General features: G+C 50.7%; 1 protein-coding gene across 3 annotated transcripts in view; it reads right to left on the minus strand.

The window, feature by feature from the left end:
* Positions 1 to 1,883: 1,883 nt before the first annotated feature.
* The window catches only part of ANGPT4 (angiopoietin 4), a 35,391-nt gene continuing 23,893 nt past the window's right edge, over positions 1,884 to 13,381 (minus strand). For 2 of the 3 annotated variants that reach the window (XM_031434042.2, XM_064475809.1), the window contains 4 exons: positions 12,243 to 12,344; positions 10,607 to 10,773; positions 5,745 to 5,875; positions 1,884 to 4,769 (listed from right to left, as the gene is read on the minus strand). In XM_031434042.2, coding sequence (XP_031289902.1) covers positions 4,609 to 4,769; positions 5,745 to 5,875; positions 10,607 to 10,773; positions 12,243 to 12,344 — 561 coding nt within the window. In that variant the 3' untranslated portion in view covers positions 1,884 to 4,608. The remainder of the gene's footprint in view (positions 4,770 to 5,744; positions 5,876 to 10,606; positions 10,774 to 12,242; positions 12,345 to 13,381) is intronic. The other variant, XM_031434043.2, reaches the window with a different exon arrangement.

A 13,381-nucleotide genomic window follows, 5' to 3' on the forward strand; every position in this document is an offset into this window, starting at 1 on the left:
CAGAGAAGGCAGGAACTTGCCCCAGCTCCACAGCGACTCAGGCAGAGTGGTGCTGGCTCCAGTCCTTGATAGGCACTGGGAAAGTTCCTCATTGACAGAGGTGCTTACGGACACCTCCCACCACTCTCTCCCTGGCTCACTGTGCTCCAGCCACTCTGGCCACCTTCTAGTTCCTTGCAACCACCTCAGGGCCTTTGCACTTACTGTTCCCTCTAATGGACCTACTATTCCCACAGCTCCTCACCTGGCTGCCTCTTTCTCAACTTAAGTCCTCAACTTAAGTGTCCCTCTTCAGAGAGCCTTTCCCTGATCACCCGGCTTAGTTGGACCCTCTGAAATCTTTTATCTGTACCCCCTGTTTATTTTCTTCATTTATAATATATTAATTAATCAGTTAATTTAGTTAAAATTTTTTAAAAATTTGACTTCAGTGACTGTCTCCCTCTAGCCTGTTAAGCACTTTGATTTCAGAACTGTGGTCATCTGTCTGTCTTGTTTGCTGTTCCCTCCAGATCACCCAGCAGGTCCTCAGTACACCCTTGCAATGTGAATGAATAAATACGTTTATGAACGAATAAATATGTGAATATGCCAGGCCTGCGTCTACCACAGCATTGAACTTGCACGACTTCTCCATGACTAGCTCTCAATCTCCCTGTTGTGCAGATGGGGAAGTGAGGCTCAGAGAGGTCTCACAGGAGAAGGCAGGAATATATTGGATGCTAAAGGCCACTGGATTCCCCCACGCTCAGGACATACACATCAGCTTACAGGACACATGCCCTCAGCAGTGCCATCCCACGTAAACAAAAGAAAGTAATATTTTTGCTGGACGTGGAGGACCAGACTCCATTCTCCAAAGGGATGCTCCATCAAAATATGCTGATGCTATTGTTGCCAAGGCAACCTGTTAGCTTTCTGAAGCATCTTTAATGGGAGAGGTTAAGGCCCACATGGATACTGAGGGGCAGGAAAGTCTGGAAAAGGTGTCAAATCCCCTAGCCACGAAGACAAACCAACCTAATGCTGGTGGCTACCCTACCCTCTACAAAGGGCCACCTCCCACCCTATTGTTGGGTTGTTGTTTCTGGGGTGTGCACAGTGAGTTCTCCCCCCCAGAGTAGAAATTTTCTTTTCTGGGAACATGCAGAGATCTTGAGAACAATGTGTTCTGCCTGCCTGGCTCCAATTGAGACCTACCAAGTGCCAGTGGGAAAGACAGATTAGCCTTGGAAAACTTTCCAGAAAGTTCCTTCAGCCCTTGATATAAGTGGAGGGGACAGCACTCCAGCATTTTTGTGGTCAGTGCCAAGATGCCTCCAAAAAGCTGCGGACAAGGGAGGCAGCTGATAGATGTAAGTGCACTGGAGATGCTAATTGGCTGTGCTGCTTGGATGAAACCCTTTCCCTCTCTGATCTCTAATTTCTTCATCACTAAAATGAGAACACTGGTCTGATGCAGGGAGAGGTGACAAGTATTCTACATAGGAACCTGCAGAGGCAGGTACCCCAGAAGCCAGTTCCTGCAAGTGGTAGCCTCCAGGAGAACCAGCCAGGGCCAAGGCCACACCAGCCATGCCCTAGGGCCCTGTGCACCCAGAATCCTTTAGCTGTGTCTGCAGACATCGTGAGTCAGCGTCGCTGTCTTTCAGAGTCTGCAGGTGCTCCGTCCTTATTTTACAGATGGGAAATGGAGGCTTAGAGGGGGCCAGAGGCTCTATCCCAGGGACAGAGCTCGGACTATGAATTGGTCTGACATCTCTGGGCATGACACAGTGGTGTCCTTGATAGTCTGGGGCAAGCTAGGAAATAGCTGGAGCCTAGGGCCAGGCCTCGGGAGCAGGGAGGCTGGGAGGGGGGCAGAGATAGACATAAGAGAGACGGAAGGAGAAAAAGTGAACACTTGTTCTTGCCTGGTCAACCAGAATCACAGTGATAAGCACAGGGATGGACACAGGACCAATCCTTGCTGGAAAGAATCATGTCTTTGATGGAATCACTGGGACAAAGAATCTTTCTGTCTTAGGGATGCTGAGCAGGCTGGACATGAGCCTGGGGCTGCTGGAACCATCTGTCGGCAGAGAACCTGATGGAGAATGAGGTCAACATGATGGATAGCAGGGCTGAGAGGTGGGGAGGGCCACATCATTTGAGGACCTGGATCTAACCACACCTGAAACCACCCCTAGACTTCCTGTACATGAATCAATCCATTCCTTAGGATAAGGTTTCTATCCCTTGCATTTGAGAGTCCTGGCATGGAGAAGGAGGGAAAGTAAGATGGAAGGATGAATATTTTTAAGAACAGGTGTGTGAGGGTCACCCAAATCAGCTTCTTGGCCTTTGTAGACAATGGGGGTGCAGAGAGGGATTGGGGCCTTCACCCCACCCAGAGGAGTTCTGTCCCTGGTGCTCACAGTGCTGCTCTGTATACTTGCAGTACAAAAATAAATGCTGTAGATGTTTGCCAAAATAAAACGCTTACCTCCCCTGGGTCCAGGAGAAGGGCTGGCCTGCACTAGGGGGCCAACTTCTCCACCCCATTCACCCCTTAGGGAAGTAACATTTATTAAGCATCTGCTTCATGCCAGGCTCTGCTAAGAAGGTGAAATGCATGGTCTCACTTCCTCCTTGGCCCAGTGCAGCAAGGGGGGCGTACCACTGTCTGCATTCCACAGATAAGACAATTGAGGCCTTGAGAGGCTGAGCCCCAGGCTTCAAGTTCAAGAGCTGGAGCAGGTCTGTCTGACTTCAAAGTCCTGCCTACAGCATCACACCGCACACAGTAGATGCTAAATAAAGGCCTGCCCAGCAAATGCTGGGTAAAGCCTTGTCAGCCTTTTGGGTAGCAACCTGCCCCTAAGTATTTTTCCCTCCTACCTGAAATGTCACCATCAGCAATCACATCCTTTGGTTTCCCAGAAGAAGGTCAGTGTTAATCTGTGCTGGGTTTACTCAGGGGAGTGGCTGAAGAGGGACTCAGGGGCTCGGGCAGGGCCAGGCAGGACAAAGGTGCCTCATTTCCACCCCACAGCCTTATCCAGGAGAAAGTGTTCTGAATAGACAGGCACATCCTGGTGGTGGGGCAAGTCGGTCCTGGCTGGGCCCGTGTGTTGGCTGAAGGTGACAGGACTATGTGGCCTCACCAGGACTGAGGAGGGTGACACAGTAATGGAAGTGGGTGGCCGCGTGGCTGTGTGGTTCCTCTCTGCCCCTGTCATCTGAAGGAAGCTTGTGAGGAGCCCCTGGTCTCCCAGACTCAGCAAAGGCCCAGTCTCCGTGGACCTCAGCTATAGCATCACTGTTGGGTGAGGCAGGAGCACGTTAGGGGTTCTAGCCTGGAGACAGGAAGGATCTGGACCCAGGGATTGGCGTCCTGCTCAAGGCAGAGAGGATGTCCCCAACAGTCCCTGAACTTGAGCTGGGACTCAGGAAGTCCTAGGAAGTGCTGAGGGCAGCCTCCAGGCAGAGATCTGGCTTCCTGGGGCCAGAGGAGCCTCAGAGGACAACAGCCCCTAGCACAGACAGGAGACTTGGTTCTAGACCCTTCTTCAGGGATGATGTGTGTCTGTTTTAACCCAAAGATTCCTTCCAGTTGTTTTTAGAGGCTGTTTGAGAACATCACCATGGCCATTGCAGCTAGAAATGGTGAGTGCAGCTGCGGGTGGGGATGTGAACCCGGGGTTCCAGCTCATGACACGCGAGGACTAGCTTTTTCCAAGGGTATCCACAGCCCTGAGAGATACTCTGGGATAAACAGCCCCCATTTTCAAATAAGCAAAGCTGGGGAAAGCTGCCTACTCTAGCCCCTTCGTGGGTAGTCACAAAGCACATGACCACATTAATGGCTCTGACAAGTCTTGCAGCTGAGAATGCCTGTTCACATTGATTAACCTGGTGTTTCCCTCCCTTGACCCTGGGTACTTTTAGAGGGAAGTCCTAGTTATTCTGTCTGGAACATATTCTAGGACATTCTGGGGGGTAAAGGAATCCCTCTTAGATCTCTTGGAGCCCCTAAGGAACGAGGTCTGAGCTTTAGACGCTGGCACCTGGGACTGGCAGACAGTGAGGGTGGAAATAATGATTCCCATTGTGGGGTGGATGCAGCTCCTTCAGTCTCGAAGAGAAAGTCCAAGGACCTCTCAAGGCTGAGAAAGGTTGAAACACAAGATGGCCTGCCCAACAAACGGGGGACAGAATCTGGGCCTCCATCTGGGTAGTTTCATGCCCATAAATGCCTTCCCACCTGCCTGAAATTCCACCACAAGTCATGTATTCCTTCGCGGAGCCCAGTTAAGTCTGTTCTCAGCTCATTCAGGGTACTGCAACCCTCAAGCTGGCAGGAGGTCCCTGCGGGAGACAGGAGGGAAGGGGAAAGAGGGATACTACAGAGGCAGGAACCCCCCAGACATCTGCCGTTTCACAACTTGAAGGGAATAGGGAGGCAGGTGACTCTCCCGGACTCCTGGGGCAAGGAGGGATGGCTCAGGGGAGCCAGGGTGTTCAGGACAAGGTCCTGGCACTGTGTCCTGTATTTGGGTCTGTCTTGTCCAGACGATACCGTGTCCAGGTCCTCTTGAGAGTCCAGCCTCCAGGCGCCGCCGCTCCTTAGATGCCCGTGGGACGCACCATCATGCGAGTGGCGCGCAGCGAGTAGCTGGGGCCCTGGAAGTAGTGCCAGCGGATGCCGTTGAGCTTGCGCACGTGGTGGCGAGCCGGGTAGTAGATGCCATTGAGGTTTGAGAGGCCGCAGGCGTCAAACCACCACCCTGGTGGAGGAGGAGAAAGAGGCTTTGGGGAGGCGGGGGCCCAGCCAGTGAGGTGAGGGCAGCCCCCTACCCCGAAGATTAAATCAGGGCTGTTGGCTCCTCTGGGAAGCCAGCTAGCTGGAGATGGGCCTGGGTGGGACCAGGCCTGGAGGGAGGGAGGGAAGCTCCCAGACCCTCTGTTCAGCCTGGGGTCTCTGGAGGGCAGCGTTCTGATGAGCTCCGTGCTTGTGTCTGTCTCTCTGAGTGTCTTTCTCTGATGTCTCTGTCTCTTCTTGTTCTCCGTTGCCCTGCCTTTCTGGTCTCTCTTTCACATACTGTGTCCACCTGTCTTTCTGTGGTCTGCATCTCTCTCCATCTTTCCCTCTGCACTTCTGTCCCTGTGCAGGTCTGTGTCCATCGCTCTGTCTGTCACTCCTGGTGTCTCTCTCGCCTCCATGTGTCCCCGTCACTGTGTCTCTGGAGGTCTCCTCCCATCTCTGTCCCTCCTATTCTGTCTCTGTCTCCCACTCATCCCCATCTCCCCTTCTCTGACCCCTCTCCTTGTGAAAAACACTACCTGAGCCAGCGTTGGTGGGCATTTGCCTCTCTGCCCCACACCCAGGTCTCCCTCATCCTGTTCCTGCTTGGCTTGGGGTGTACGGGGTGGGGAGGAAGTGTCAGGCCTGGGGTTGGGACTGATCAGGCACTATGTCTCCTTAGGTTGCACCCTGGGCCCCACCTTCAGTGCTCCTCTAGTCTGGTCTCAGAGGAGACCTGGTGGTGGCAGCTTTAGGAGGAGGTGAGACCCTGGAAGGCACCTCAAGGACGTGATGTGGATGAGGCACAGCCAGGCCAGCCTGTGGGCAGGTGAGACCCCAACCTGCACCCACTTCCTGATGGCACCTGGCTGCATGAGGACCTGAGTAGGGAGGGAACATGGGTGTCTAGCCAGGTGAACCTGTGGGGAGGTGGGGCCTCACCCTGCCGCCCACCCACCTCCGGACAGCATCTGGGCGCACTTGCAGAGGCAGTTGTCGTTGTCTGCGTCTCGGGTGCTGAAGTTGGTGCCCTGCAGGACCAGGCTGCTCTGGCGCCCCGCCGAGCCGCTGTACCCGCTCAGAGAAAGCCTGGAGGCCACCCGGAGGTGGTGATGGGACAGGGGCCCAGAGTCAGGTCGGGGCTGTCTGAGGAAGCGGCTCCCTTCCAGTTCTTCTGGGAAGGGGAGCCCCAGCCTGGGGTGCTGAGCCGTCTCCCTTCCTGGATTGCCCCCCAGTCTGCTGCTTCCCAGGGACAGAGAACCCACCATGTGCCAAGCCTCCCTCAGCTTGCCGAATCCAAGTCTTAGACAGTTGTGAGAATGATCATGATAATAATAATAATAATGAGGACAATGGCTAACGTTTTTTTTTGAAGATCTACTATGTGCCAGGCATTGTTTAAAGTGCTTTCCATGGATTAACTCATTCTCATTTAATCCTCACCATACCCTATGACTTCCACTTTACAGAAGAGGAAATAGAGGTCCCAGGAGCCACAGGAGCCTGCCCGAGGTCTTAGAACGAATGGGGATGAGAGCCAGATCCCAGTCCTGTCTGGTCTGACTCAGAAGCTGTGCGCATTTTCCTTCCCAGCTGACCATCCTACAGCCAGCCCCATCACACCTCCTCATATCCACCCACCTCCTCCAGGAAGCCTTCCTTTACTACATTAGCCCACATGGATCGGAGCCCTGAGGCACCCCCAGCCTCGTGACTTCCACCTCTGCAGCCAGTTGGGGAAGGTTAGATTTCCTTGTCAAGCTATGAGGCCATGGTGGTTGTTTTGTGATTAGCACTGTGATCTCTTGAGGCAAAATGCCTGGATTCAAATCCCAGCTCTGCCACTTATCAGCGGTGTGGCCTCGGGCAGATTGCTTTGCAGCGCAGCTTCAGTTTCTTCATCTGTTCAAATGGTAATAGTATATTAACAGTGATGCCCTCATTCGGTCTTTGTGATTGGATTACTTCAGCGTGTGATGCGCGCAGAGTAGTGCTGGCACACGGTAAGTGCCCAGTGCATTCAGTGCTTGTTATTTGTCCTGCTCCTGTGTTCCCAGCCTGTGGCACGTGGCTGGCACAGGCTCCCACTGATCCTGGCTGGAGAGAGTGTTGGGTGCTTGAAGCAGGGGAGGGGCTGCTCTGGCAGTCAAGGTAGGAGCCCATTTGGGAGCAATCAAGGTCTTGTAGGCGGGGGAGTGGAGGGTATAGCTCAGTGGTAGAGCACATGCACACGGTTCTGGGTTCAATCCCTAGTACTTCCATTAAAAAAAAAAAAAAATCCTACAAGTGAAGGCAAGTGAACACCAGATGCAGCCAGGCCAGGCAGCTCAGGGAAGCTCTGGTTCCCCGGGCAAGGCCTGGGAGATGTTCCCAGAGGGATCCAGATGGAACATGGGGCCTGAACATATGGCCTAGCTCAGTCCCTGCACCTCCCACCCATGGTCTCTGTCTCTCTTCCCCTCCCCTCTGGGAGAATGGGGACCTATGATTTCTGGGACCCTCAAGTCATGGGCTGGGAAATCCCACTTGACTCATTGTTCAGATGCACTTTGATCATATGCATGGCTCAGGCCGGGGGAACCCAAACTGCACACGAGTCTCTGAGCATCCCTAAGTCAGACACCCAGGTGTGTTTTCCATGAGTCCATGGATCTGTGCAGGAGTCTGTGTGTCTGTAGTAGCGAGTGTTTCAATATATGAGTCTTTGTGCCAGCGTGTGTAATGTGTGCATATGCTTCGAGTTTGTGCTGCAGCATCTACGGTGAGTCTGAGTGTGTGCTCTGGAATCTGTCTTTGTGCCTGGGATTGTGTATGTTTACCTCGAGGGCTTCTCTGAGGCACTTCTGCACACATGTCTGGGTGGTGTGTGTCTGCTTGTGTCACTACACACAAAGCCTGTCCCTTGTCTGTGCCTCTTCCACCCCTCCCCATGGACCACCTCTCTGCAGGCTTATGCATGTACCCCAGCTGGGCTCCAGAGGGCCCCCATCCTTGTGTCTGAAAATCAAGGTGCCTCGCCCACTCTGATGCTCATGCCCAGCTGCTGACCGCCATGTCTCGCCGCCTCTGGGCTTCCTATGCGGATCCTCCCCACCTCACCAGGCAGCTGGCTCTGTACGGTGGGGGTGCAGGGACCAGCATCTGTTTCTGTCACTCTCCCCTTGATCCTTCTCTGGCAGTTTCCAGCCCTGCCCCATGTTTTCCAGGATCTTCCAAGCTTTTCCCGAATGAGCAGGGTCTCTTCCTTATGATCGCAGCAGCCCTGGAAAGAGCCTTGCTCAGGCTTGGGGTTTCTGCGGTCAGCTGGATATCAACTCTCTGCCTTTTTCCAGAACATACCTGCTGCCTGGGATGTCCTCCCTATCTTCTCTGTCTGGAGAATGCCTACTCTTCATCACCTCTTCCAGGGAGCCCTCTCTGATTGCACAAGCATCTCTGTGCCCCTTTGCTTCCCTCTTAGGCAGCTCCCATCTTCCTGGGGGTGTGGGATTACTGGAGACACATCCCCCAGACAGACAGGACACACTGGATGATGAACAACTTTGAGGGGTAGAGAGCAGGTCTAATTTTTTCCCAAATGAACAGAGCCAGCCCATGCCTGGCACAGGGCAAGTGTTCAGTATACTGTTATTATTTAGGGCTCTGCAGAAGGTCAAGTAGTTGTGGACCCCTTGAGGCCTGAGCATAACAGTCTGGAATCATAGGCAGGGAGCTCTCCATGGCTCAGATAAAAAGCCAGAGGCAGTATGTGAAATTCACATAGGAGAGCAGGGCAAGGGATTCTAAAGTTAACATACATGTATATGTTTGTATAAATGGACATATATAACAGAGATATACATAGATGCAGGAATATTATATTTCTGTCTTTGAATATATTGTTTGTATATCTCCAACATTTATTTAATGTTAACCATATGCTAGGTATTTTTCCAAAGATTATGTCAATTTTGACATAGATATTATGTTTTATTGATGAGGAAACTGAGGCACAGGGAGGTTAACTAACTCTAAGATCTTTTTCTAAGGTCAAGAATCCCACAAGTCATAAGGGTCAGGAGTCATACCCCGGCAGTCTGGATCCAGGGCCATGTGCTTTAGTGCCATGAGATGCTTCTCCTGATCCTTCTTTCCCAAGAAAAATGGCAGATCCTGGACTTAGGGTCACAGAAGCTGCCACCCAAGAGTTGGGTCATGGAGATGAGGCTTAACTGTTATGTGTGTAGGAAAGACTTGGGAGGCTCCCCTAGCTTCGCGTGATACACTTACCATGTCCCAGGCACTAGGGATGGGAACAGCAGTGAACTCACACAGAGCAGGCCAGCCAAGTGTGTGAAGAGCTGGCTCAGGGACAGTAATTATGTTATTTGCTGGATATTTACTAAGTGCCACCATTCATGCTGTATGTGTAGTATCTCATTCAAGCTTCACAACACTTTGAATGAGGTGGGTACAACTAGGACACCCATTTTGCAGATGAGAAGGTGAAGGGACTTGCTCAGAGTCACTCAGGGAGATAGAAACGCAGTCAGGACTTAAACCTTGGCTTTGGTGGTCAGTGGCTTAAAAAATAAGAGTCAGCAGGGTGTTGTGGCTACTTACTGGTCAGTTTGAGGAGTCGGGTGGGTCTCCAGCTCAGCCCTGCCTAGCCTAAATCAGGGACATTTCATTCGGCTCTGGACCTCCACTTTAAAGAGGAATATTATCAGATTTGGGTGGGTCCCATAAGGAAGGATGTCAGAATCACCTAGCTAGAGGAACCAGGGCATATAATAGAAGAGTAGAGTTGGGGGCACATCACCCGAGGCCCTCAGATGTAGAGTTAGGCATACAGTGCAGGGGGACAGAGAGTCATCAGAGATTTTTTGGGAAGAGGTGACCTCCCCATCCGTGGAGGCATTCCAGCATGGCTGGATGATGACTATGGCTGTGGAAGAGATTCTAGCATCACATGAAGAACCAGATAACATATTAGGTCCTTTGAGATCCTGGAGCATGAGCCTATGAATTCAATTCTGTCCTGACTCCAAGATAGCTTATCTTCAAGTCCTTGAGTTTCTCAGAGAGGCAACTTCATGTAGGAGAAACACCATGAGTTTTTGGCAGCAAAACTGAGTTCAAAACCAGGCCCTACCTAACTTGTAACTTCAGGCAGGGGACTTAAGCTCTGTGCTTTGTGTCTTGGTTTCCACATGGCTAATACAGGTCCAGCAATGCTTACCTCAGAAGGCTGTGAGGAGGATTAAATGGAGTCATGTGCCTGGAACACAGTAGATGTTCAATAAATGCTCATTCCTTTTCCTAAACAGAGCCAAGAACCAGGCTGAAGGGGGGATGGGACACCCTGATGATTTTATAATATGCTCTATTTAAGCCCATCCTGCAGTAAAGAAGCAGAGGTACAGAGAAGCCCACTTGACTCGGCCGAGTTCACAAAGCGAGTGGGAGCAGAATCAGAATGAGCCTGGGTCCCCCAGTTGCCAGCCCTGGGACGTTTCTACCTCACTCCACAGCATGGGACAGGCTGGGAAAGTCACCTCCCCACTTCTGGGCCTTTGTAAAATGACCCACTTGGGGTGACTGACCTTGGAAAGCCCCTTCCTGCTCCCGGGATGGCAGCATCTGTGACATTCTCTCCACCCTACCCAGTGGCCGGGATGTGCTGAGTGCTAACCAGCTGCCTCCAGATCCTGTGACGTGCGCCCAAATGGGGGACAGATGGCGAAACAGGAGACACCCAGGGACTGACCCCTGGTGCAGACTCTGTGGCCACTAGCCCAGGCACCCCAGCCCACCCACCAGCCTGGGCCCCAAGCCCACCTGTACAGCTGCCCCTCGCTGCCCAGCTGGAAATGCTCATACTGGGCGTAGGCCTCGTTGCCGTCCCAATCTTGCAGCTCCACGCGCAGAGAGTAGGCTGCCTTGTTGGTGAGCTGGTGCACCACCTCATTGCCTAGCCAGTGCTCCCCGGCTGGGTTGCCAAAGCCCTAGGGAAGGGGAGAATGAGGGTAGGCTGCATGCCAAGGAGGAGGCTATGCCTCTGGTCAAGGAGTTGGGTTGGGCCAGGCTCCAGGGACACTTACCCCAAACCATTTTGCCTAACGACCAAGTTCATAAAGTACAGTGAGGGCAGGCCTAGGGGTGGGAGCACCTCACCTCCTAGAGCAAAAAGACTAAGACTTTTGTAAATATAAAAGCCTGTTAAAAATAATTGAAATCACATTTCTATGAAGTTCAAAAACAAGGCAAAACAAATCTGTGGTGATAGATGTCAGAATAGTGATGACCTTTAGGGGAGTACTGACTTGGAGGGGAAACAAGGAGGGCTTCTGGGGTGCTGGAGGTGTTGTATATCTAGCTTTGAGTGGTGGTCACATGGGTGAATGCATATGTAAAAATTCACTGAGTTTTACACTTAAGATTTGCATAGTCAGCTGCACGTATATTAAATTTCAATTTAAAAAGTGAAAACTTAAATCAGCTGCATAAATGGTAGTGCAAACTTTGTTCAGCAACATGGCAGCCACTGCAAAGCTTCAGTAACATAGAAATGTAAAGCTAAGAGTGTTGGGAGTCACCAGTGTCCCAGGGTGACAAGAAATCAACACCCTTGGCCGGAACAATAATTCAGCACCAAGGACAGGGCACACCTCAGCCCCCCACTCCCCATTTTAGTCATGCTGTACCACTGATTAGCTTAATGGTTAATATTCAGCTCTCTTTTGTATACTTCTGCTTCTGAGCACCCTATATCTCTTTGCATCTTAATGATTCTTTAAAACCCAATTGGTTAAAGGACACTCATAGCTTAATTTGTATTTAAGTATCGAACAGCAAGCAGACACAAAAAAATAGTGTTGTATTTCTGTGTGAATATTTTTTCCTATCTCTTTTGCTCTTGAAAACTTTAAGAGCTTTTAGGTCAGCCTGCCAAAAAGCTTTTATTCAAAACGTAATTAAAAATTGGAAGACAATCAGGCACTCTTGTCTTGTAAAATGCATAGGGTCTTTGAGCCAGCAATTCTGCATTAAAAAAAAATGTCTTCTGCAGGTGTTGTCACATATGTGTGCTAAGACAAGAGCATTCATTTAAGCAATGCAGCCAGAGGCGGGCAGGGGAGATCCCTTTTTTCTGTTCCCTTTTTTGTATTCTTTAAAAATTTTTAGCAATGTATATGTATTAGTTTTTCCCCAAACTGAATAAAAATAAAATCAAACTTTCATTCTTAGATATATGTCAGAACTTTCAAAAATAATGTCCAATTTCAGGTGATGGAGTCCTGACAGCAAATGTGCACTGGGCAAATCTGCTTGAAGGTGGTTGATTTTAGGTGTGCTGTTTTGTTTTGTTTTTTTTCTGGAAAGGATTGAGGGCAAATCAGACCCCTGCCCATAACCCACTTCCTGTCCTGGTTTTCAGGGCAAAAAAATTTCCTCCCCAGGGCAGCAATGTTACCTGTTTGTAATCCTTCCAGTTCCGTTGGAAATTCACACTGCCATTCTCTCGGCGCTGGATGAGGGTCCACCCGCCTCCGTTGGCTTCCATGTCACAGAACACCTGGAGGGAATTGGGGAGCTGGGGAGTTGGAGGCTCCTGGAGGCAGCCAGAAGCCAGGTCTGGGCCAGCCCAAGGGTGATTTGGCTGATAGAACTTCACAGAGCAATAGGTGAGCCTGGTGTTCAAAGACATCAGAAAGATCCAAGTCCAAATTCCCCACCTGTTGCCTTCGTTTTTCTAAAGTGGTGGGCAAATGATGCCCTCTCAGAGCCTTCCTTTCCTCATTTGTAAAATGAGGATATTAATACCTTAACCTTGTTGTGTCTCAGTTTCTCATGTGCAAACTGGGCATTGTGAGAATTAAATGAGATGAGTCATTCGTCTAAAGAACAGAGCCTGGCACCACCTACTAGGAACTAAGTAAATGGAAGCTTTTCACTAGCTACTCTTGCAGGGTTGCTGTAAGAATTAAATGCCAAGAAATGTAAAGTGCTTGGCACACAGTGTAGACTCAGGAAATGGGATTAGCAGGTGTGCGAGAAGTGTTACAATCTGAGCCATTCTCCTTGATATATTCAGCAGAATTGAAAGAAAATTGAAAAGGGAATATGAAGTGGGAAGACTGGTTAGTTGTTCCCCAAACTCTTCTGCTTCTGGGCCTGGCCCCGAAAACCCTCCCTCTTGACATCCACACTTTGCCTTGACCACCATCTCCCTGCACATTTGATAACCAGACCTCAGAGTTCAGGGCAACCTTGGGAGCTACTCATTGAAGATGGTGGGGCCTCCATCAGCCCTGGCCCCTAATTTCCCACGTGGAGGGAGCTCTCACACCTGCCTTCAACTGGACAAGATGTAAACTAGAAATAAACTTTTCTGGAATTTCAGGGTTTGTCTGTTTTATCACCTTGCATTACTTGAACCAACACAGAACCATTTCCTACTATTCCAACTTAAAAGTATCTCTGGTAAAGATGCCAGAGAAGGATGCATTGCCAGCTTTGGGAACTTCTGCTTTAACCTCATGATCTGACCCCTGATAAGGTGGGGGCTCCAGAAAGTCGAGCCACCCCCGCCTTCTCCGAAATCTCAGACGT

This window comes from Camelus dromedarius, chromosome 18 (genome assembly GCF_036321535.1).
Source record: "Camelus dromedarius isolate mCamDro1 chromosome 18, mCamDro1.pat, whole genome shotgun sequence".
Lineage (NCBI taxonomy): Eukaryota > Metazoa > Chordata > Mammalia > Artiodactyla > Camelidae > Camelus > Camelus dromedarius.